Source organism: Cydia amplana, chromosome 19, assembly GCF_948474715.1.
Source record: "Cydia amplana chromosome 19, ilCydAmpl1.1, whole genome shotgun sequence".
NCBI lineage: Eukaryota > Metazoa > Arthropoda > Insecta > Lepidoptera > Tortricidae > Cydia > Cydia amplana.
This window is the reverse complement of record NC_086087.1, coordinates 3864511-3890468: the sequence shown is the minus strand read 5'-3', so window position 1 is coordinate 3890468 and position 25958 is coordinate 3864511. Positions and strand designations below refer to the sequence as shown.

Sequence of the window (25958 nt, the reverse complement as noted above, 5' to 3'; positions counted from 1 at the left end):
TATGAAATTCCTTTACAGTTCTCTGGAGTTGCTCCGCCCTAAACGTGATACTTCGAAGCCTGATATAACGCCCGGAGCGACGACATTTCATTGCATGTTTGAGAAAATCTATTTTATATGGTCTGGTATTGCACTGTATCAATCAATGCTTTAGGAGCAGTTTTATATTTTTATATAATTTTTTTATGTGAATAGGTACAAGAGACAGAAAATAGATTTGGGATTCAGTCAACGTAAAATGTGAGACCAGAAAAAATCTGGGTTTATTGAAATGAGAAATGTTGCGCATTGGAGGGCGGCACAGACGCGCCAAGTGGAGATACTGGTTAAAAAAGCCATGCCATTGTGTTTCTCAAAACCCTTATTGTCCACAAAAGTCTTCCAAGTTTCAACCCCAATAATAGGAAAAATTGTCTGCTTATTCACTCAACTTTCACTAGGTAGGGCATTAATTAGAACCTACGCCAATTTTTGGAATTAGTTTGACGATCAGACCACAGGCTTCCTTACTGAGCCGTGGAAAAAAGCCGCCACAATGCCATGCATACAGATGATAATATTTGAGTTCGCATGCAAAGATTTGTTATGTAGGTATTGAGCTACTGAGAAACAGCATGGCCTGGCATGTTTTAATACAATCTATTGCGGTGTTGATTTCATGATTGGCATCATCGACCGACGATTCTGGGTAGGGCATGCAGTACCGGTCCCGGTACCAAGAATTTCATTTCCCGGTTCTGGGCATGGCCGGAACCGGGATTCCCGGTTCTTCCCGGTTCTCAAGGCATCTATGATTATTTTTAAGAAATTGTTTGTGTTAGCGTACAATCTTTATGAATGACTTATTTTCATATAGGTAAATAATTTCATAAGTTTTAATCAATGGCTTATTTTATATAAAAAGCACCTATTAGCGTTCCAACCTATTTTACGAAATTAACCGGCACACTTTGCCTCCGCCTGAGCTTAAAAGTTTGCGAGCAACACGGCCGTAGACGATACTCAGCACTATGACGGCGCGTCATACAGAAGTTAAAAGTTCAACACAAGTACGGAGTATTTTCATATTCTTGATTTTTAACCTAACCTAACCCAACTTCCTAGAAGAAGAATATTCCAATATATAATATCCTACTAAAGATTTAAAAGTTGTTTAAAGATAGGTATAGCTTAAGTCGCTCGGGTCAAAATGTATAGATAGACACCTAATTCATCTAAATAGGTGTAATTTAGTAGCTTTAAGGCTCCATTAGGACATGCGACAAAAATATACATAGAATGCTAATATCATAGTTCTTTATGTAACCGTCATAAAAGTACTGAATTATGTTTCAGATAAAAACAAAATTGAAATAGAAAACTGGGTGAATTTTTACAATTTACCATTATCCGTAATACCGATTGGAATGCCTACTTTATTAGGTTAGTTTGTCGGGATATTTGGGTCCCCCGTTTCATAGCACCATTATTAAAATGTTATTTAATGTCCCGAGCTAAAGTACTAAACATAACTACTATTGAAATCGGAATAAATACGCATACTGATGAGAACCGGGAAGTACCGGTACCGGGTCTTCAGAACCGGTTCTTTCGACACTATAAAATTCCCGGGAATTTGAGAACCGGGAATTCCTGGGAGCATGCCCTACTTCTGGGCCAACCTAGCTAGTAGCCATAGACTGGATCCCACGGGATGAATCTAGGGGCAGAGGAAGACCAAAACGGAGTTGGCGGGGCGGTCTTAGATTCATATTGTGAAATGCACACTGCATTGGAGAGGACAGGACTAAATCGTGGAAAAGAGGGGAGGCATTTGCCCAGCAGTGGGACACTCTTATAGGCTAGTAAAAACTCGATTCAGTTTTGTTAATACATAAGTTTGGGTCTTTTCTTTTTAAAAATTGCGGCATAAATAAGTGATGGTTAGCCTGATTTTAATACCTAGGTACGAATTAACTGAAGCCCTTTTGTAGAACATTGATATCCAGCTCATCAATTCATCATGATGAATATTTTTGCTCGATTCATAAATAGAATATTAACCATAGACAACATACCAGCTTCCATATCGGTAGCGGGCGACCTCCCGCGGCCACGGCTGGCCGTTCACCCTGTATCCGTGTCACGGTTGCGTTTAAAAACAAACTATCAAACCAAAAAAGGAATTGCCATTTTGGACTCACTTGAGACATATAAAGATCTAGATTGATTTAAAATTGACTGGAAACTTAATGCAAAGCAACGGTTATATTATAAAGCTTAATTTGTTCCTTTTTCGGTTGATCGCGACCAATCAAAGTGGCATTCCCAGAGATTCGTTCCTATTGGTTGATTTTCGCGCGCGTTTACGTTTTGTTTACAAGTTTTAAAATAACCAGTTTTTATCTCTTGTTAACTTTTCATTCAACATCGATCAATGTCCCTTGTGTGTGTGAAGGTTACACATACGTATAACTTATCGCAATCGCGTTATCTTGCCGTTGTAAATGATTTAAATAATAACTCGATAAATGTCGACCTTGGGCGTGTCGAATTGCTATTAGTGCACGTTCTTATTACCGCTAGCGCACACCATAAGTCTCCATACAATTTCCATTGTTATTATTCAAATCTCACCTTTTCATTTCACAACCTTATACTTAAATTGGGTTAGGTTCTTTGGTACCTATTTTGAATTTTTGACTATCAGCTGCCTTTGTATTATACTGACATTACAAACCCTATTATAATTTATAAACCTATTTTCCACTGAAACGTCAAAAGGTACCTATGTAAAAAGATTTTTTTTTATAAATATGTAGACTCGATTTTTACCAGGGTATTTAATGCTACAATACATATTCAATTGACTTTCAAAAGGGTTCTACACGAAATCATCAGTTATTTTTGTTAAAAACTACTTTAGGTAAATGCCGCACTCACTTGCATGTTTTGGACACCGTTACTCGGAACGACTAGCGACTGGCAGGATAGGGAATGAAACATCAAATTAGCTATATTGTCTTTGGTCACGCACGCGCACCCTTCATGCTAGATCATGTGGGCTCCAGGCATTGTTTTGAAAGAAATTAATAATATCTATACAACACAGATGGATTTTTGATCAATTTGTAATTTCTGCCTTTCTAAACCAACTAAACAAATCTTCAATTCATGATGCTTTGGATTTAGAATTACAGAGATGAACAACCTTGACGATTCGGGTCATTCTACAGAAATCTCATTCCCCTGGTTATACCTATTCGCAAATTCCCAGGAGAGTCCGCTTTATTAGCATCTAATTTTTGGTGACTGTGTAACCCGTGCCACGTTCCATCTACTACCACAACTGCTGAGCGGAATCCCCTGGTAATTTGCAAATAGGTATAGCCAGGGGAATGAGATTGCTGTAGAATGACCCTCGAGTCAATATCTAGCTGATCAAAAGTCACAAGCCTCCAAGGCTGGATTATTCTCACAAGGCTAATTTCACAGCACCTACACCAGCCATTGTACTTATTGTATGATACCCACACTGTGGATGGTACAAAACTTTTACATCATTGTATGCTAATGCAGTTTTTGCATCACGTTATGGTAGCGGACGTACGAGCTCCTTGGTTAGGTCGTATGTAGTGCGATGCTTCTGGTATAAAAATAGCAAACTATACTTAATACTTAGTTGATATGAGCAGCAATGGCGGCGCATCATAAATATTGACATTAAACTTCCTGGAAACTCTTGCGCAGTTCTGGGAATAATTATTTACTTTGCACACTGTCTGCTCTTAAGGCTTCGTCACACAGGCGCGTTTTCCGGGCGGGGCGTGAGCGCGGCGTGAGCGTTTTATATGTAAAAGCGGCGCGCCCCGCTCACGCCCCGCTCACGCCCCGCCCTGAAAACGCGCCTGTGTGACGAAGCTTTTATAGTACCCGGCAATCTTTCGATAAATTTACATAGGTACCTATAGGTGTTGACTACTAGACATCTTGCCTATAAGTATTACATTTATTTTTTCAATAATCCATAACCCCTTTTTGATCTCGTTCGTCCTTGAATCTGAACACAAAGAACATTAAAACGCTATCTATGTTAGTAACAAATGAACAAAGCAATAATATAATAAAAAGCCCCTAGGTGTGCCCTATTAGCATAGGGCAGGGGAGCGTCCGTTGGGGGACTGGCCACTAGGGTTGCCAGAGATCAATATTCAGATTTAAATTCGTTTTTTAAACAAACAATAACCTCACAATTTCGTTTCTATTGTTGACCATAGTCTCAGCTGAAGGATATACAATTTACTTAATTATTGATAGGATTCATTGAGGAGTTCGGCTGGCAGAACTATTTAGCCCCCCACCCACCACCATCACACAAAATAGGCGCTAGTTGTCGAGTTGCGGAAAATCGCGCGTGATATAATCCAATACTGTGAATAATCTTAACCCTTTATTAGCCTGAGAGTTCAACAATGACAATCCAATGTCAGTCTTAATCATTGAAAATAGAACACATTTTAGAAGTGCCTTATGTGGGAGGTATGTATATTTCTCTTAGCCTGATAATGGGTTAAATTATACCTTGCTAGAGGACACCTAGTACTTAAACCTAATTGGAACTCTTTGTACCTAGGTACCTACCTATAGTCCTAGTTCTTGATATAGGAAGTAGGAAGGGTAATTTAAATGCATTTTGTGTTTCGATCAAACAATCTGTGCAGTGCGACTTTCAGTGTCTTTTCGTTGTATTTGGTCTCTAGGGCTCTCTCCAAATTCCTAGTACCTATATACCTAGGTACGTACTTTAGAATTTACTAAAAAATATTGCCTGACTCCTGACAAATCTTGGTGTTTGGTAACCCTACTGGAACTAGATTGACATAGGAAGGGTAATTTAAATGCATTTAGCGTTATTTCGATCGAACAAAGTGTGCAGCGCGACTTTTGGCGTCATTTCGTTGTAGGTACCTATTTATTTATTGTATCTATTTGGTCTCTTGTGTTTGTCTACCTATTGGTATTTTAAGTCGTGGCTAGATCATCGAATTTGATCATTTTGTCTTATCTTATCATCATCATATTACCTATACAATATGCCATCTTAGAATTGAAGATTTCATGGTTATTTCATGATGTGACTCTGTCAACAGATCATTTCTCGAAATGACTGCCACATCATGACCAGCATCATGACATTATCAGTTGTAAGATCTGGCCACAATATCCATAAATATATAGATTTCGAATATGTATATGTTTTACCTCATTAAAATTTGCTTTAATCGTTATCTAATCGAGCATGTGGAATAATTATCTCTAAAATATATAACCAGCTGATAATCAATCTATTTATAGATAAACTGTGTACCGACATTACCGACGCCAATTCAAACCGCGAGCCGTTGATACAAAAAACTTACTCGACAACGAACGAACGAAACATGATATAAAAAGTGTTCAAGATGATGAAATTCAAATCGCTATTCCGTAGAGGACCAAGCCAGGGGAAGCAAGAACCGGCACTGAAAGGTGCTCCTTCTGTATCAAGTCTCGATTCAAAGCATCATAAGGTTGCGCCAACGAGGGACAAGACTTTAAAGATCTTCGGGTCTAAAGAGAAGCTACATAAGGCGCATAAGAAGGGTTTAGGGAACAATAATGCTGTAGTGGAAGAGGGGGAGGGGGAGTTTGAAGATGCGCGGGGGTCGTACGACAGCGCTGAGGAGTTGTCGCGGGGGTCGCAGGAGTGCGTGAGCTTGCCGGTGATGCTGAATGCGGAAATGCCGGGCTTCCAGGAGGTGGAGCTGCGACCGAGATTGCCGTCTGAGGTATGCTTTGTTACTGTATATTTTTTTGGGTGTTGATGGTCTCTGATTGGTACCCTACGCTGCGTGGAGCTACGTCACGTTTTAGGTTTTTTCTCTTTTGCTTTCTCATACAATTTAACACTTCACGATTTAGGTTTTTTCTCTTTTGCTTTCCCATACAATTTATAACACTAGTAGGTACGCATCGTACGGCATCAATCGGAAACCAAGTAGACCAAGTTAATTGTGAATTTCCATCAGAGAATCCATATGCTTCATTTGCAATAAGAAACTTTTTATCTGAATTTATGTTGGAATTTCAGATAAAAAGGACCTTATAGCACTTGAAGCATAGAGACCCTTTTGTGACGGAAAGCCACTATTTATTGGATTGTGGGTTAAATGTGTAAATTAGCGCTTTTTATTCACCCAAATAAATTGTTCCATTTACTTGACTGAATTTCGGCAACTTGTTAATCCTACTATTGGCTTTTAATAGTTAACAATAATATTTCAATTTTGTAAATACGAAAGTATTCTAAAGTATCCTCTTTATTATAACTATACTCATTACTTATCTATCCCAACAGGCATCACTAGCGTCAGGTGCCCGTGAACTGGAAACTCTTCGCCGGGAACTAGAAGCAAGCGTCATGGAACGCGCTCAACTTCAGGCAAGGGTCGAGGAGTTAGTCGAAAGATGCAGCGAGACTGAACGGCTACGCTCCCAACTGGAAAGGTTTAAGGTAAGATAATCATCTAGACAAGAAGATGCTGCAAGCCGATTGCTGCAGAGATGTTGGGATGCTACTGCCGCTAGCTTCTAATTCTCATCTCAACAGAAGAACTCCAAGTGACACCAGAGAGTTGCATCGAGACGGAATCATTAAATTGTCAGCATAAGTCTGGTGGCATGGGTGTCACATGCAACCCTTTAGAAATAAAATCTCGACCGTCGTATAACTTGTTTAGATTATAGTAACCTCTACTTTAGTCTCGAGCAAGCCTTGGCATGTTGTAAGTCTCTAGTACGTATACCACATTGAAAACTTACCCACTTTTTAATCACACAAACGGCTCTACCGCGATATAGTTTCATTGTTTTTACGGTAAATTCCGACGTTTCAGCTGTGTTGCACCAGCTGCGTTTGTGTAATTAAATATGTGTACAAAACGCGAAAGTTCAAAGTATATAAACCTACCTATTGTTGTTTCTAGATGGCAGAAGCGGAGCGGGAAGCGGCGATGGAGCGTTTAGCGGACGAGAACGGAGCGTTGCGCGCGCGGCTGCGCGGCGTGGCGCACTCGCCGCTGTCAGACAGTGAGAAAAGGCAGCTGCTGTTAGCGCCGGCGCCGAGAAGGATGCACTCATCGGCGCCTGCGTCTATAGCTCTCGCACACAACGTAAGTGGAAAAGGAGCCGACCAGTGTCGTTTACGACCGTCAAGCCATGAGACGTCATCAGACCAAAATTTTGCATTCAAGTTCATATCTTAGAAACGTTCGTAAGCGACTCTCTGATGGAATGCTGTAAAGCATATAGCCTTTAGAGACCTGTACGAGTATTTTGAAGACTGCTGGGGCTTACCCTCCTAAATACCTGAATGATTTGATTATTCCATAGTGATTAGAGCTAAGCGATTGCGAATCTACACATATCTCTTCCATGTGTTTTGGTCAAAATTTTTGTATTTTTAGCACCATATGTTTTTGACAATCATAATTTCACTGTTGATACCTAAAACATTCTTTTACATTCGTTTTATAAACATCCGAATTCTGGTGCGTAATAACATCCTTTACCGGCCTGAAGACACGCTTCTTTGAATAACGACTTCAATACGAACACATTCGTATAAATACTACGTACTACAAATACGTACGTACTATAAATTAATTCTAGCAAAATCAAGCTGCCTTAGATGGGACAGCAAACAAGTGTAAAAAATATCTATAATTTAGGCGTTTCTAAATTTTATCCTTACACTAACGCATAGGATATGTTTTTGATGAAAACCCCTGTGCCACATTATTGCTGTGTGCTGCGGCGGTAGCACGGTCGCATTTTTATCACCTGTGAGCATGGCTGTCACGTTCTAACAAGTAAATGCGAAAGTGACAGGCGATAGCATTTTTATCACCATGTTGCTACCGCAGTAGGCCTAGCACATGATTGGCGCGACAGTATCTCACGGCGAGATAGACTATCCGTCTTTTTCTTACTATGTTAGTCAAAAAGGGACGTGCAGTCTATCTCGCCGCGAGATACTGTCGCGCCAATCATGTGCTAGCCCGGCAGGACAGGCAGCTTCTGTTGCTGCTCATCCCGTTGCCCAAAATGACGTTTTATGCGTTTCAGGCGGTAGTCGAAAGACCCTCTGCGTTAAGTGTTTACAATGTCTCCGTAGTGGCCCGTTTTCGGATTATTCCGGTAAAGGCAGCTTTGCAGCAGAAGCATGAGCAAAGGGGACCAGGGTTCGAAAGGATAATTATCAATGATAGTTATCTTGATAATTATCGTGATTTTTATGCCTGATAATTATCGTCAGGGTATTTATCGGATAATTATCAAAAAGTCTACAGTTATCTGGATAATTTCGAACCCTGAAGGGGACGATTTGACCACGCCGTGATGTCAGGACATTTTGTTTCAGGGTGAGGGTGATAGCGGGGACGCGAGCACCCCCGAATGGGACAAACATTCCTCTTCATCGCTCAGCGAGGTGTCCGTCGCCTGCCTTCAGGATCGCATTCTGCAGATGGAAGAGCACCACTATAGGTATGTTCCAAGGTTTAACCCCTCAACTGCCTTGTCCCGTATACGTCCCAGACAATTTGGACTGTAATTAACAGTTGAAAGGTTATTCATTCGGTAGCAAATTTTTGACAAGGGCGTTCGAGGGGTTAAGCTTTCAGCAGATTTAGATTTAACCTTCCTAAGATCCCGAATCATCTTTAGCAAACTTAAAATTTGACTTCGCTTCTTGTTGTAACACAACCTTGAGCCCTTTCTGGAGAAACTTTTTTGCAACATGAATTTTAGCTATTCAATATCGATATTTGGCCCTCTTATTGAAGAACATAAAAAAAAATATATGTAGGAAACTTCTATAATGCAATTTTGCAACATTACATTAACACTAACTCTGTTCTCAGCTCAAAAATTCCGAAGTCTTTTCAAAAATTTCAAAAATTAAGAACACAGAGCCTATGAAAACTTAGGCGTATTCTAATAGATAATTTAGACTTATGATCCTCTAGTTCTTATCAAGTGTAGGTAGTTTGGCAGCATTCTGACAACCTTTTAATAGTAAAACATTTTCATTTTAGTACAAGCGAAGAGCTCCAAGCGACACTAGCCGAGTTAGCCGACTTGCAGACACAGTTGGCCGACGCTCACGCCGACAACGAGCGGCTGGCCGACGAGAAGCAAGTGCTGCTCGAGTCGCTGTGTCGACAGACCGAGAAGTTAGAGGACAGTCGCACTAAGGTACGAACATACAAGACCCACTAGCCGAGCTAGCCGACTTGCAGACACAGTTGGCCGACGCTCACGCCGACAACGAGCGACTGGCCGACGAGAAGCAAGTGCTGCTCGAGTCGCTATGTCGACAGACCGAGAAGTTAGAGGACAGTCGCACTAAGGTACGAACATACAAGACCCACTAGCCGAGCTAGCCGACTTGCAGACACAGTTGGCCGACGCTCACGCCGACAACGAGCGGCTGGCCGACGAGAAGCAAGTGCTGCTCGAGTCGCTATGTCGACAGACCGAGAAGTTAGAGGACAGTCGCACTAAGGTACGAACATACAAGACCCACTAGCCGAGCTAGCCGACTTGCAGACACAGTTGGCCGACGCTCACGCCGACAACGAGCGGCTGGCCGACGAGAAGCAAGTGCTGCTCGAGTCGCTGTGTCGACAGACCGAGAAGTTAGAGGACAGTCGCACTAAGGTACGGACATACAAGACCCACTAGCCGAGCTAGCCGACTTGCAGACACAGTTGGCCGACGCTCACGCCGACAACGAGCGGCTGGCCGACGAGAAGCAAGTGCTGCTCGAGTCGCTATGTCGGCAGACCGAGAAGTTAGAGGACAGTCGCACTAAGGTACGGACATACAGGACCCACTAGCCGAGCTAGCCGACTTGCAGAAACAGTTGGCCGACGCTCACGCCGACAACGAGCGGCTGGCCGACGAGAAGCAAGTGCTACTCGAGTCGCTGTGTCGACAGACCGAGAAGTTAGAGGACAGTCGCACTAAGGTACGGACATACAAGACCCACTAGCCGAGCTAGCCGACTTGCAGACACAGTTGGCCGACGCTCACGCCGACAACGAGCGGCTGGCCGACGAGAAGCAAGTGCTGCTCGAGTCGCTATGTCGACAGACCGAGAAGTTAGAGGACAGTCGCACTAAGGTACGAACATACAAGACCCACTAGCCGAGCTAGCCGACTTGCAGACACAGTTGGCCGACGCTCACGCCGACAACGAGCGGCTGGCCGACGAGAAGCAAGTGCTGCTCGAGTCGCTATGTCGGCAGACCGAGAAGTTAGAGGACAGTCGCACTAAGGTACGGACATACAAGACCCACTAGCCGAGCTAGCCGATTTGCAGACACAGTTGGCCGACGCTCACGCCGACAACGAGCGGCTGGCCGACGAGAAGCAAGTGCTGCTCGAGTCGCTATGTCGACAGACCGAGAAGTTAGAGGACAGTCGCACTAAGGTACGGACATACAAGACCATGCTGCCATGAAATTAAAACATTGTTAACTACGAACTACTTGAACTATTTTTGCAGGTGGACACTCTTCAGGAAATGCTGCTACGTGAAGGCGTGGAACCGGAGGCACTGGTTTCTGGAGACACCGACCAACAGCTGCTGGCTGTACTTAAGGTATCTCGAAGTTTATAGTTTTGTCGTACCCTTATTTATTACACATTTCAAAGCAGTGACCCAACAAAATAATTTAATGCTAATTTTGAAATGTTTTTGAACGAGAAAAATAGTACATTACTGCAGACGCCGGGAAAGAAGGGCTTGCCGGGTGAGTAGGTATAGCCGGCCGACCGTAGGGAGGCCGGATAGTGATACGAAGCCGGCAAGACCTTTTCACGGCTAGGCATGTATAGTGCTTTTCTCAAACATGCAATGAAATAAAAAAAATACGCCACTCAAAAAAACAAATTTATAATCTATATAATAAAAATCCAACTTCACAACAAAAGTTTTTTAATTTTCCTTCCAATCCCGCCATAATTGTTTTTTTTTTTACGGAAGTCGTCCGTATTTCGCGTGTGTAGTGTTCGAATAGACCTTATTAGGGCCATTATACACAATCTGATATTAAGAATCTCAATTTCTATAAATAAAATAAATGCAGAGGATTTTAAATATTGTCTATGGTCTCTGGTGACTTACGTATAGACAAAATTTTAAATTTATTCATCAACACATTGAATCATACAGATTCGTATTCTTAATATCAGTACGTTCGTGTATAACAGGCGTTAACACGGATATTTTGGTCCGATAACCATTCATTCACTAAAAATAAAAAAAATAAAAATATAATTCGGCTGTTTAGCCTGTTCATGGACACAGACCCCATGTTTACATTATAATTTAAAAAAACATTACTTCCCGGCCTAGGCCTTCAATTTCGTATGAAATTCCTTTACAATTCTCTGGAGTTGCTCCGCCCTAAACGTGATACTTCGAAGCCTGATATAACGCCCGGAGCGACGACATTTCATTGCATGTTTGAGAAAATACACATTTTGTGCTCGTACCTTTTACAGAAGAACAATAGTTATTTGTTTTACAAGGGGGCAAAGTTGTTGTTTAACCTCTCGTGCTAATATTGATACCCGAAGATTCCAAAATTGGTAGGTAGAATTCAGAAGGTTCGAAAAGTGTAATCTTGAGCATTGCGAGGGTTTCAAGGCATGAGGGTTAAACAAAATTAGCCCCTACTAAACAACAACGCAAAGAAAATATTTACTGTTAAAAAATATCAAACAAAATCAAACCACGAGGCAAGTCAAGCCTACATAAGGAAACTACAGATTACTCAAAACTTGCATTTAATTACTTTGCCACACATGTGGATAAAATGCAACTTTCTCATCAATTTTCGAACAATCAAGAGCCTTTACCAGCTGCTGTGATAAAAAAGTTGAAGTAGGCAAATTTTATAATAATTTCCAGGTGTCCCAGGAAGAGCGTAGACTGCTAATAACCAAACAAGAGCAGCTGGAAGCAGAGTTAGCTGAGACGAAGACGTCCCTGGACGAGAAAACCAAAGAAAACGAATCGCTCGCTGAAAGAGTCAGGTATAGTTATTTGTACAACAAGAGATCAAAGTTTGATATTTTTTCGAGTGCTTATTTTGAGTCCCGTGCAAGCGAAAGATTCTATACTAGATTCACGAGCGTAGCGAGTGAATCTAATTTAGAATCTTGAGCGTAGTAAGGGACTCAAAAGCGCACGAGATGTAAATAACTTTGATCTCGTGTAGTTCACAAAACTTTTCACCTCAGCAGTGAGAACATATTAGAGAACCCGAAAAATGTATTCCTACTTCATCACTTACCTTTTCACTCATGTTTTCTTAAGATATACCAACAATTAAGTTGTAGCTCAGCAGCTCGAACAAGGGTACTTTGCTACTTAAAAAGAGTGAGCAAAATCGTATTTTGCTCATTTTGTCTCATTCAGTGAGCAAAATGCGATTTTGCTCACTGTTTTTAAGTAGCAAAGTACCCTTGTTCGAGCTGCTGAGGTGAAAAAGTTATTTATTACTGGTTTTGAATAACGTATTTTTGCCCATTTTGCTGCAAGTCGCCGTCCACAATTTTCAAGGTCATCCAAATATATCCGAGATGAGTTCATCTGTTGTTTTCCTCCTATTTGTAGTTTAACTCAAGAACTGCCACTAAAAACAGCTTCTCGGTCCCGGTCCGTTGCTTCACGGCACGGTCGTATCAAACGAAGAAAAAGTTACCAAAAAACCATTGAATGATGCTAGAATTTCTTATTATGTTTAGTGTTATGTAATACTTATAGAGTAAAGTAATGACATTTCAATAAAAAATGCAAGGTGATTTTGTTAAAATGTCTAATTTTCTACCTTAGCTTTGAGATTTACTGAGCTACTTTTATTATGGATCCAACCTTGATATCGAAAACATATAAAACCTCAAAAATGCGCGTTTCCGGAGAGATAAGACCTAGCTCGATCGATTTTTCGCCACCGAAAACCCCCAAATACCAAATTTCATCGAAATCGTTAGAGCTGTTTCCGAGATCCCCGAAATATATAAATACATATATACCTACAAGAATTGCTCGTTTAAAGGTATAAGATACATGTCCTACATGTCATCTCATGGTATTTATGGCTGACCATGGCCATATTGGACATTAACACTAAACAAATATTTGCATGCTCGAGTACTAAGTTAATAGTTCTGTTTACCTTCTACAGAACCTTAGAGAGTACAGTGGAACGTTGTGAGGCAGAGCGACTACAATGGGAGCACGAGGCGGGCGCAGCGCGGGAATTAGCCGGCGCGAGGCAGATACAGCTCACGTCGCTCGGAGAACTACTGGAGCAGGCTAAAGCTAAGGTACTAGTGTGAGGCAGCACGATGCGAGGCAGAGCGACTATAATGGGAGCACGAGGCGGGTGCGGCGCGAGAATTAGCCGGCGCGAGGCAGATACAGCTCACGTCGCTCGGAGAACTACTGGAGCAGGCTAAAGCTAAGGTACTATTGCGAGGCAGCACGTTGCGAGGCAGAGCGACTACAATGGGAGCACGAGGCGGGCGCGGCGAGAGAATTAGCCGGCGCGAGGCAGATACAGCTCACGTCGCTCGGAGAACTATTGGAGCAGGCAAAAGCTAAGGTACTAGTGTGAGGCAGCACGATGCGAGGCAGAGCGACTATAATGGGAGCACGAGGCGGGTGCGGCGCGAGAATTAGCCGGCGCGAGGCAGATACAGCTCACGTCGCTCGGAGAACTGCTGGAGCAGGCTAAAGCTAAGGTACTATTGCGAGGCAGAACGTTGCGAGGCAGAGCAACTACAATGGGAGCACGAGGCGGGCGCGGCGAGAGAATTAGCCGGCGCGAGGCAGATACAGCTCACGTCGCTCGGAGAATTATTGGAGCAGGCAAAAGTTAAGGTCAGTCGGGTTAAGGTCGCTTTTCTTAGGTGAAATTGGGAAAATATAATATTGGAAAGCTGTCCATGACATTGATCGAGATTGACTATCTGTCATGAATACCGGCGTCTATATAAGTAGGTGTGAAACGAAGTAGGTATTCCAATTTGCGTAAACTTGTATTTCTATGTATCCTGTGTTTTAGCACCGATTCTTTAGACTTTAAGACCTTAAACTATAATAACTGTAATTAAATATGTAGACCTTAAAGTATGAATAAAGAAAATTAAAAAAATGGACAAAACGTCACAAACTCACAAAGGTTTTGCGCTTTCAGGTTGTTTAATGTGAATTTATCCCCAGTTGGCGGAGCGCGCCGGCGCAGCAGAAGGCTGCGCGGAGGCCGAGGCGGCGGCCGCGGCCGCGCGGCGCGAGGCCGACGCCGCGGCGGCGCGCGCGCACGCGCTGCACGAGCGCCTCGCGCACGCGCAGAGGCAACTAGACCGCGCGCACAGCGACGCCAGGAAACTGCACGACGACGCGCTGGTCAGTTATAAAAATAACCACGTTTCATTTTTAACACCACACTAAGTCATCATCTTCATCTTCCTCGCGTTGTCCCGGCATTTTGCCACGGCTCATGGGAGCTTGGGGTCCGCTTGGCAACTAATCCCAGTAATTGGCGTGGGCACTAGTTTTTACGAAAGCGACTGCCATCTGACCTTCCAACCCGGAGGGTAAACTAGGCCCGTATTGGGATTAGTCCGGTTTCCTCACGATGTTTTCCTTCACCGAAAAGCGACTGGTAAATATCAAATGATATTTCGTACATAAGTTCCGAAAAACTCATTGGTACGAGCCGGGGTTCGAACCCGCGACCTCCGGATTGCAAGTCGCACGCTCTTACCGCTAGGCCACCAGCGCTTTTTACACCACACTAAGTATCAAAATAATATGAGCGCCGTATCGCTTCGGGGCGGTTTATCGTCCTACACTACCAAAACGTAATATCTAGAATATCAGTGACATTAAATTTGAACCTTAATACTATGACGATACCGGTTGTTTTTCAATATGAATGTTGTACTGGCACGTGCTAAGTCGGGAGCGAGCGGTTTCGCGATAATAGAGACAATGGCTTTTGTTTGAAAGATTAAGGTTCGAAGCGAAAAGTTCACCTCAGAAGAGCCGTACTATACCACATTATTTCACTGCATTGATGACACACACAAAGTTGAGGAGTGTCTTTTCAAAAGGGTTTATTTTTTCTGGGAATCTATTTCTAAATTGGACCTTAAGTTTTCTTGAGCAAGGTTCTCTCTAGAAGTACCGCTAAGAAAAAAATAAACCCTTTTGAAAAGACACTCCTCAGTTAATGTGCCCGTTCAATCTGGCATTATAATGAAACATATCGACAACTCTAGGCTGTATTCGAGGCTTTAAACGCCAAACATGCCTACAAGGCCGCAAAAAATTGCATATTTCATAATGTCTCATGAACTCATGACTACTTACCTTATTGTATTTTTTACCATTTCCAATTTCCATAAAGCTATTTCTAGTGTCTTATTTATAATGATAGTTTCCTAAATTTCTATCTATTTAACATAATCACTACATAGTATAAAACAAAGTCGCTTCCCGCTGTCTGTCTGTCTATCAGTATGTACCTATGCTTAGATCTTTAAAACTACGCAACGGATTTTGATGCGGTTTTTTTAATAGATACAGTGATTCAAGAGGAACGTTTATGTATAATTTGTTAACCCGTGCGAAGCCGGGGCGGATCGCTAGTATTGCTATATAATTCAACATGTGTCACCACAATTCCAGGTATCCCGCAACAATGCCAAGTCGACGATCTCAGAGCTGGAGTTCCAGCTAGAACAGCTGCGGCAGGAAAAAGCGGCCCTTCAGGCCGAACTGCAGACCGCTCAGGACGCCACCGCAGAATTACAAATACAGGTGCTCAATAAATAACCTAAACCAGCCATTCTCAAAGTGTGCAAGAATTTAGAATAATAAAATAAGCATAATTATTATGCTTATTAATAAATAAAACCGGCCAAGTGCGAGTCGGACTCGCGCACGGAGGGTTCCGCACCATCAACAAAAAATAGAGCAAAACAAGCATAAAAACGGTCACCCATCCAAGTACTGACCCCGCCCGACGTTGCTTAAGGCCGTGCATCGAAAAATAACAGGATCTTAGAAACGTGGCAGTGGCGAGCCCCGGAAACAAACAGTAGTGATTTTCGGATATATGTTTCTTGACTATATGATAAGTGATTTCGTAGTAGTCGAAACACGAATGCTTAAAATTTTCTCGATAGAAAATAAATCCAAACTTACGTGTTCATTTTTCGGTTTTAGCTTCGTGCAACTAGAAAACACATCCATATCCAGCACAACCCACCTTACAGCAAAGGTTTTCATCTCGTCTTAACTTTCAAAGAACTAAATATTAACTTATTATCCTTTACCGATGGATTTATTATCGATTTTTGATTTTACGAATTCAACAGCAAACGCCCATTTTACGCAGTTCGGTTTCTCTTTCTGTCATGCGTCAAAGTCATAAATGCATCCTTTATGCCAGTAATGTTAGATGGCCGTCGTGCCTCAAAGAGGTAAGACCTATGTCACTTCGCGCAGCGCTCCGAATTACGTAAAATTTTAATATCCAATAAACGTTGAGTCGTAACTCCATTGAGTAGTAACGGAATCGGAGGTAAACCTATGATGGTGCCTTCTTACAGGCCTATACGTTGCGCATGTGTGCGTGTTTGCTAGGCTACGTCATGCTACGTCGAAATCTATACTCTTTGTCAGTTACAACGGGTTAGGAAATTTCGACAGATATTGAAATGTATCGGTAGCTGTACGGTTACCATCAGTTTGTCACTGACATAAACGCCGTCGAGAACGTAATTTACTTTCTATACATCTCGCTCGCACTCGCATATTAGTGCAAACGGGATGTATAGAAAGTAAATTACGTTCTCGACGGCGTTTATGTCAGTGACAAACTGATGGTAACCGTACTGTTTGGTGTTTAGCCATCAGAATCTAACCGTAACTTTTTGCTTTATTTTTGTTTGAAAATAAAATATCTATAAGAATATATTTTTTGCTTTTTTTCTATTGTAATGATAAAAATAAATCTAGTATGTTTCATGCTCAAATAATTTAAAATAATTGAATAAATATTAAAAACTAATTGATATTATTCGTTTTAATTATTATATTATTAAGTTTGTTTGAATAAAATATTTTATTTCAATAATACGAAAAGTTATTATATTTAAATACCACTAAAAAAAGGTCCCTACTTACAAAAACTCACTTGCACGGGCCGGGGTTCGAACCCGTGACCTCCGGTTTGAAAGTCGCACGCCACTACAATTTCACATAAGTAATTTACAATGACATGATACCGTGGAAAAAGTGAATATTACAATGTACTGTGTTACTATCATTTTATAGTTTATTTTGGCTTGACAAGGAGGAATGAGAAAAACGTGCAAAGCGAGAGGATTAAATCTCTCTGTCCCTTTCTTAAAGTAGCCAATCCTAATTATGACATCTGTTTTGATATTAATTCTTTGAACATAATTTGTCGATGTTCTTTTTTATATCATCGAGAAAGATTTTTATTAAAAAAATGTGTTGAATTTATATGTTTTATTTATGTTTTTTTGGCATAAATTTCATTACTTTTGACACATTTTGATTGTGATGACAAACGATTTGATGTGATGTGTGAAACGAACCATGTGATCAACGTTGTGTCTAATAAAACTTCATTTAGTCGAAAAAAATAGTTGTCTACTACCGGGTGGAAAAAAATTATGGGCCCTGGAGGGAAAGTGCCTTAAAACCTTAAGTTTGCTCATTTTACTTAAATGAAACATTATTGTTTTTTAAAGAAACAACTGCATTCAAAGATTTTTGAAGTGAAAACTTCTTTAGCGGCGCTGGGCACTTTTTGAGGTGGGGAAAAAATGATAAACTCGAGACGAGCGTAAGGCGATCATGTGACCGTAAGGTTTAGATGGCCAATCATTTAGATGGCATTTAAATCAATAAAGAAAAACTCAATGACATTACATGAAAAAGGTTATAATCTTGTACGGGCTGAAATACGAGGATCTCACAGTATTATAACTTTATATCACTCAAATATAATTCAATAAAGCTACATCTTGATGAAATCGCTAATAAAAGTGAACTCTAGTACTGGTGAATAAAACTCAAAATATCATGACCAAATATATTTAGATGCGAGGTCTGCAAGGTAACTTTACAATTTCTATTAGAATTTTAAACAATTAACGCTATAAATTTGAATTTCGAATTTTAAACAAGCTCACTGACCAGCAATTTCGGAACCAAAAGTTTTCAATAGAAAGGAGGATGGGTCAATTATACATAGTGCTGCAGACATTTTGGACTAGTCATTGAGTTTTCACTTCTGTCGGCACTCCCGGAATGCAACACGTTGTTTTTTTTAAATTCGCTTAGTCGCGCCCGGGAATCGAACCTACTTTTTCCACACTGTATAAAAGAACACAAATGCTTTTCTTCTGGTAACTTAAATGTTCTATCTATCTTGGTGATATGTCAATGCAATCAAATAATCTGAAAAAATAATAATAACCCAATTTATGAATTCCGTTCCTTCAGAAAAATGCGAAATGTACGTACAATTTTTAGGGATATCGTACTTTTCCCAGAGACAAATTTAGTTGGCTAAGAGACATTTTCACTGATTTGGGGTCTGTACTAATAATCTAACATAATATGATAAGGACTTAATCGTTTTAAGCTCAAGAGTGAGTTTTCCTAAAGCTTTTTCTAAAAATTATGTCTTTATTAACGTTAGGAGTGCACTGCAGCATGTCAAATGTATGCCAAAATGTCAAGGGAGAGAACAATAAATTAAGTTTCAATTCCACTTCCACTCATCAGCAAAGTGATATAAGTATATCAGCAGTTTAAAGTTATTTAAGATTACAAAATTAGCGCATCAAAAAAATCAAAGTGCATAGAAAAAAAGTCTCCTGAGTCATAATAAAATTGATGTCTCTTGGGTCATCAGAAAAGTCACCAGGGAGAACGATGACCCAAATCACATTTAAAAGAAAATGTAAATTTTGTGTACTACCTACGAACATTTTTCAAAAAACTATGTTTTTATAACATATTAGACCCAGGATAGATCTAATATCTCTTTTCGTACCCCGGATAAAATGGTCGGCGACTAAAAAAGTAACTGAAACGTTACGTTATTAGGTTCACGATGCCGCGTTGTACCCTTGCCTTCGTCGCGATATGTTTGGTAAGTCAGGAGACTTAAAAAATGAGCCATGATTTTGGGACATATTAACAAATATTTTTTTGAATATATATTAATTTTAGCGGACTTTAATAATTTACCAGTTAAATTAGATGTAAATACCTTTTTAGTTAATCGTTAATATGATATATTAGTAGCAGTAAAACATTTTATTGTACAAAAAGACACATATAACATGAAAAAACACACATCCTTCGTATAAGGTAGAATATATTTTTCACACTTATAAGTAAAAACCAAAACCGATACGCGATTGGAATACGCTCTTTTTGTATGGGATACAAAAAAAAATTATCCTGGGTCACCAAGAAAAATCGACATATTAAAATAATTCAGTTTGTTTTTAAGTTCTAGTCAGATTGACTTTTTGGTTATTTGAGATAAATTACAATAACGCTTAGATTTGAGAAACATGATTTTCTATTTTGTTGCGATCGACCCGGGTAATAAAAATACGGCGAATTTGAACTTTTGTTTGTTGTCGTTGTAAAATGTATTAAAAAATAATGTAGGCACCCCTGACAATTGAAATTCTAAATTATCCAGAAAAAGCGGCCAAGTGCGAGTTGGACTCGCCCATGAAGGGTTCCGTATTTAGGGGATTTATGACGTATTAAAAAAAACTACTTACTAGATCTTGTTCAAACCAATTTTCGGTGGAAGTTTGCATGGTAATGTACATCATATATTTTTTTTTTGTTTTATCATTCTCTTATTTTAGAAGTTACAGGGGGGGGGGGACACATTTTACCACTTTGGAAGTGTCTCTCGCGCAAACTATTCAGTTTAGAAAAAAATGATGTTAGAAACCTCAATATCATTTTTGAAGACTTATCCATAGATACCCCACACGTATGGGTTTAATGAAAAAAATTTTTTTGAGTTTCAGTTCTAAGTGAAACCCCCAAAAAAAATTTTTTTTTTCTATTTTTGTGTGAAAATCTTAATGCGGTTCACAGAATACATCTACTTACCAAGTTTCAACAGTTTAGTTCTTATAGTTTCGGAAAAAAGTGGCTGTGACATACGGACGGACAGACGGACAGACAGACAGACAGACATGACGAATCTATAAGGGTTCCGTTTTTTGCCATTTGGCTACAGAACTCTAAAAATGAGTGTTTCAAAAAGGCACCCTGTATTCCTTACATACCTCAATAATCTCTTATTCAATAAAACATATAATTACTAAACACTGTGATTTATTTCAAATAAATGCAAATCGATCGGATAAAAGATATTAATACCTACCTATACAACAATGAATACGAGTACAGTCAGCTGCAATAATATGTTACACACCGAAGGCCGTTTTGCGGTAGATCATGTTAGATCTTATTTGTAGAGCCATAAGAGCGTGTCACATATTTTTGCGGCCGTCGAAGAGTAACATATTATTGCAGGTGACTGTACCTATGAAAAATTCGAGGGTTAAAAAGCATTTCAACCAAAGCATTTATAATAATAACGACTATGGACGCCTGCAACCCCAGGGGTATTGTAACTCCATAACAATAAGGTTGAAATTTGCATTTAGTGACCGCAAAGTCAGGTGAGCGTAATCAAGTAAATCTGTTTTCATCATATTTTATCAAAAATAATCTCTTTTCTGTTCTTGTGCTATTTTCTTATTATCAATACTCTTAACTTATATGCTATATACGCTGCTGCTTCTATGCTGTTAACATCTTCCAAAACAACAATAAATATTCAGGTTTACTAATTAATTATTTTATTGTTTGCTATTATGAACAAGTAACAACGCCATCTGTTTCAATTTTTTCCGAATTTAAGTTTCTGGCCGACCGCAGCGACCGCGTATAATGGTAGTTAACTTCTGTAACGTTAGATGGTGCTAAAAGGTCACACAAACTTCACGTGCGGCGCGAAGCGTTTCCATGTGTGCGTGTTAGCGGGGAGGGAAGAACTAGCGGGCGTGGTTTACGAAGCGCCAGACGCGGCTGCAGTAGGCCCTTAACTTCGGTCAAAAATCACGTTTGTTGTATGGGAGCCCCACTTAAATCTTTATTTTATTCTGTTTTTAGTATTTGTTGTTATAGCGGCAACAGAAGTACATCATCTGTGAAAATTTCAACTGTGCCTATAACGGTTCGTGAGATACAGCCTGGTGACAGACGGACGGACGGACGGACGGACAGCGGAGTCTTAGTAATAGGGTCCCGTTTTTACCCTTTGGGTACGGAACCCTAAAAAATACACTAAAAACTATTGTTTTATTGTAGGGTTCCATCAAGTATTTCGCTTTCCAAAAGGGTTCCGCCAAAAAAAAGATTGAGAATCGCTGACCTAAACACTACACCTACTTAATCTTTCTGGTTTGACCCATTGATTGACTGGTAGAGAATACCTTAAGGCATTAAGTCCGCCATTTGTACCTTCATGTATTGTGCAATAAAAATTAAAATAAATAAATATGGTTATGGCGTAAAATCTCCAAAAAAGGGTAATTCACCAATAACTGGCCACCCTAAACTAAAAATGAATTCGATTGACCTATAAACAAAATTCATTTTAGTATAAGGTTTCAATAACTGGCCAGCCTTCAATAACTAGCCACCTTATACTAAAATGAATTCTATTTATAGGTGAATAGAATTCATTTTTAGTTTAGGGTGGCCAGTTACTGGCAAATTGCCCTACACGTCATTTAAATAACACATATTCGATCTTTGTAAATGATTTCTTTCCATAACGTCACTTGTACTAATATACCCATCCTGAGTTTCACATTGTCCCTTTCCCAAAATAGACACTTGACAGGCCTCGAGTCTTTTTAATTAAGTCATGCTTAATTTTTTTTTCTAATGTACTCTTTAACACCGAGACTAACATCGACATTAAAACCTAATTTGTACAAAGGCTTCTACCTTCTTAGATCACTGGTTTCGGTACAGTAAACAGCAGATGTTGCTAAGCGGGCCAGGTGTTCAAAATGATCTTGACGCGACTTTATTGTTAAGAGAATAAGAGCGTTACAAGGTATTTATGAACACCTCGCCCGCTTAGCAACTTCTGCTACTGACTGTACATAGTTTTTCCAACCAATCGCTGCAAAATGGAACCATCGTTCCGCCATATCTATTTTTCTATTATATAAGTTATACTCAAACTTTAATATATACAGGTCCAAGTGGCGAGCGACGAGAAACTAGCGTTAATGAGCAGGGCTGGTGAAGCGTTGGCGCACGCAGCCGAAGTGGAGAGGCAGCTCACGGACGCCCGGGCACGGAACGCTCAGCTCGCGAGGGAAAGAGAAAGAGACGTAAGTATGCGTGCATAATAATTATGTCTGGGTGACTGAGCTTCGCTCGGAAAACATATAAAAACTCGAAAATGCGCGTTTTCCCAGAGATAAGACCTAGCTAGATCGATTTTTCGCCCCCGAAAACCCCCGTATAGCAAATTTCATCGAAATCGTTAAGAGCCGTTTCCGAGATCACCGAAATATATATGTCGGAGCGAGACACCAGAAAGACGTATTGCAGCATTACAGTTCATAGTTAGACGCCTGTATAAAATCGATTAGCAATGCTTGGCTACGTATTATTTGCTTGTAACTAAATAATAAAGTTGCGCAGAGAGTATAACGCCATCTATCGGTGTATTGTTGAACGAAAATGACAGGTAGAAGGCTTTGGAACGTCAAGATGTGTATCTTGAGTGAACGTAGGCACGAGCAGGCATTTTTGTCGTTATGTTGGTAGACTGGTCAGGCAGGTTTACCAACTTGAATTGGAGGCGGGAGCGGTTGGCTCCGCCGCTGGAACTGGCTTCCTTCTTCTTGATCGGACCGCGCTAGAGATCGGACGTTATCGTTAGCCATACCTCGTGCCTAATTCGCTACGTTCCTGAAGGCTTACACCTGAAGGATTATTCTGAAAGCTTATAGATTCTCACGTTGTTTAACCGTTTAGCTAAGTGTTTTATTCCAAGTGTTATTTTGATTTCTTATGTGCCATTATAAGCTTACTTTTGTAAAATAAAGAAACTATGTGTTATTTTGAAAAGATGTGTCCCGCCGAGTTTGTTGCCGGGTTAAATCTTCTCGGGTCAGAGGTGTAGGGTTGGAACCGGTTTAGTTTGACTGAAATAAAGATTTGAACGATTTCATGTGATCTTTTTATTTTCAATTTAACCAGTCAACATTCTAATAGCAATTAGTTCTTTTCATCATTTAGTACTGAAATATAGTAGGCACTAGTATGGTTAATGAGTCCGAATGTTTATTTCATGCGTTGGTAGCATACCTACTATTTTGGCTGTGAAGTAATACATCTAGGTAATACCCCCACGCGCCCACCGCCATTAGGACCATCCTTCTCCGACATATATATAAATAAACAAGAATTGCTCGTTTAAAGGTATTAGATTAGATATATGTTTTTGTAACGTGACCATTTGTAGACAAGGTTTTCCTCAAATGTATGCTATACATTTAGTTTATTTTATATTATTATTACGCTGCACAAACTTCTTCAATGATAATTTTAACTTGTAGTACGCGCTTTATCATGTAGCCTGTTCCATGAATGTTACAGAGAGGCAAAGCCAAAATTAAAAATATGTATCTGATTTATGAACGTAACTCCTACGTTGAACGGTTCCCGCGCTGTCAGCTGTCAAATGTCATTGTGTTTATTCATGTTAGCCTAGACCATTAGGGCTTAATAAAATATAACTTTTTTACAGAAAATAATAGTAAATATATATTAAATATGTGAAAAAATAAAATATTAGTGTACGACAGTCCGACCAATTACAAAATTGGAAGAAAATACAAGAAGATTGAAGAAGAAAATGCTACTTTCGCGACCAAGGTCAAAGGCGGCGTCGCGTCGTTTCGTGGATAGCATGACTATCCACCCGGACATGTTGCATACCAAAATAAGAATCTAGCAGGCCATGGACGTAGGTACCTACTTTTTATTTTAGGTCTGCATCATCATCTCCATCTCCGCCAGCGGCGTAGAGAAAAAAGCGATTTTCGCGTGGCGTTTAAAAGCAATCTGTGCCCTCCTCGCTCGCCAGCGACCGAATGTTAATTCATATCTAAAATTCCGAAAGCGAAATAAACGCAAAGTAAGAAATACAGTGGACCAATAACAAGTGCTTATTTGTTCATGATTTTCGACGTTTGTGCTACCTCTATTCTAGCTAGGTGTATATCTGTCCGCTAACTGCACATGGTGACTGAGCTGTGCACTGCATTCTGGAGCACTATTCTAGGTGCATCTGTCTGCTAACTGCACACGGTGGTTGTGCTGTGCACTGTGCAATCTGGAGCACTATTCTAGGTGCATCTGTCTGCTAACCGCACACGGTGGTTGTGCTGTGCACTGTGCATTCTGGAGCACTATTCTAGGTGCATCTGTCTGCTAACTGCACACGGTGGTTGTGCTGTGCACTGTGCATTCTGGGCCACTATTATAGGTGTGTCTGTCTGCTAACTGCACATGGTGACTGAGCTGTGCACTGCATTCTGGAGCACTATTCTAGGTGCATCTGTTTGCAAAATGGCTATACTAAGCTTTTTGGAGTACTAACCTAGGTATCTCTGATGATATTTGGACTTGGCAATCTTTCACATACTAATACTAGGTGCATTCAATGCCAGTATATTTGGGACATTGTGGTGTTGTCACTTATGCCTTACTAACAGCACTGAGATATGGCTCATATCCTACCTGCCAATGGCAGTGGACTTAAGGCCACAAGTCTTGCTAGAACTGGGTTTTGTGGCCCCATGAGGTAATCAATGTGGTATGCAAAATTAGGCCGTCTCTTGATATGTACTCATCTTCAAGTAGGTGAATTAAAAGATTTATTCTTATTTCAGCACGGAGGCACCAGAAATTTGGATATGGAAAAATCCTAATAGGACAACCTTGTTGTTTGTTTTCAGATGTATAATTAAGAACATTACAAAACCAGTATGACCCAAACAAGATTATGCATAAATAATCTGCGCTGTAAAATTTTATTGGTGCTTTGAAGATGAGCCCAGCGACTTGAACTGCGGCTGGTGAGATGCTTGTCGGTGAGGAACAAGGCTAAGTATTTGTTTGCTAACTGTGATGATTTAGCTCTCAATCAATTTTGTGCTGCAACCGGCTGTCGCTTTTAAGTGACTTGACTTTCTTTTGTGTGATTATTATCACTGAGAATCTTCGCTAAAGCAGCGGTCCTGTAAATACTAAAGCACAATAAATGGCATTAGAGATTACTTTACAACATGCTGTCGACAAGTGATATTATAAGAAAATCTAGCAGATAAACTAATGGCTTACGGCCTGGTATTTCAACTTCAAGGGCTCAATTATCAATCATATTTTCCAATGTATGTTTTGCTGTTACTTGTATTTGTTTCATATGATAGAGTATTCATTTAACATTACAACATACAAAAACCCTGGTCAAAAGCAGCGATAAGGAGGCGGAGCAACATTTTCCTCTCTGCAGTCAGTGGTCGCACTCAAGTGACATTACAACAGCCTGTGTTCATTTAGAACAAATTCTCAAAAGCTGTGGTTTATTTAAATACACTTCTTTAATTGCAGTGACATCATATTTACAAGGATTTTGTCATACAAAATTAAATTTTTTGTCTGTCCCAACAGATAT

The 25958-nt window shown here is 40.2% G+C and overlaps 1 protein-coding gene across 1 annotated transcript in view; it reads left to right on the top strand.

Moving 5' to 3' along the window:
• Positions 1 to 25958, top strand: part of LOC134657113 (uncharacterized) — a 75479-nt gene that overhangs the window by 27401 nt on the left and 22120 nt on the right. The window contains exons 5-15 of the mRNA XM_063512666.1: positions 5471 to 5807; positions 6377 to 6532; positions 7005 to 7190; positions 8441 to 8565; positions 9117 to 9276; positions 10592 to 10687; positions 12002 to 12126; positions 13281 to 13422; positions 14321 to 14503; positions 15791 to 15922; positions 22462 to 22599. Coding sequence (XP_063368736.1) covers positions 5471 to 5807; positions 6377 to 6532; positions 7005 to 7190; positions 8441 to 8565; positions 9117 to 9276; positions 10592 to 10687; positions 12002 to 12126; positions 13281 to 13422; positions 14321 to 14503; positions 15791 to 15922; positions 22462 to 22599 — 1780 coding nt within the window. The remainder of the gene's footprint in view (positions 1 to 5470; positions 5808 to 6376; positions 6533 to 7004; positions 7191 to 8440; positions 8566 to 9116; positions 9277 to 10591; positions 10688 to 12001; positions 12127 to 13280; positions 13423 to 14320; positions 14504 to 15790; positions 15923 to 22461; positions 22600 to 25958) is intronic.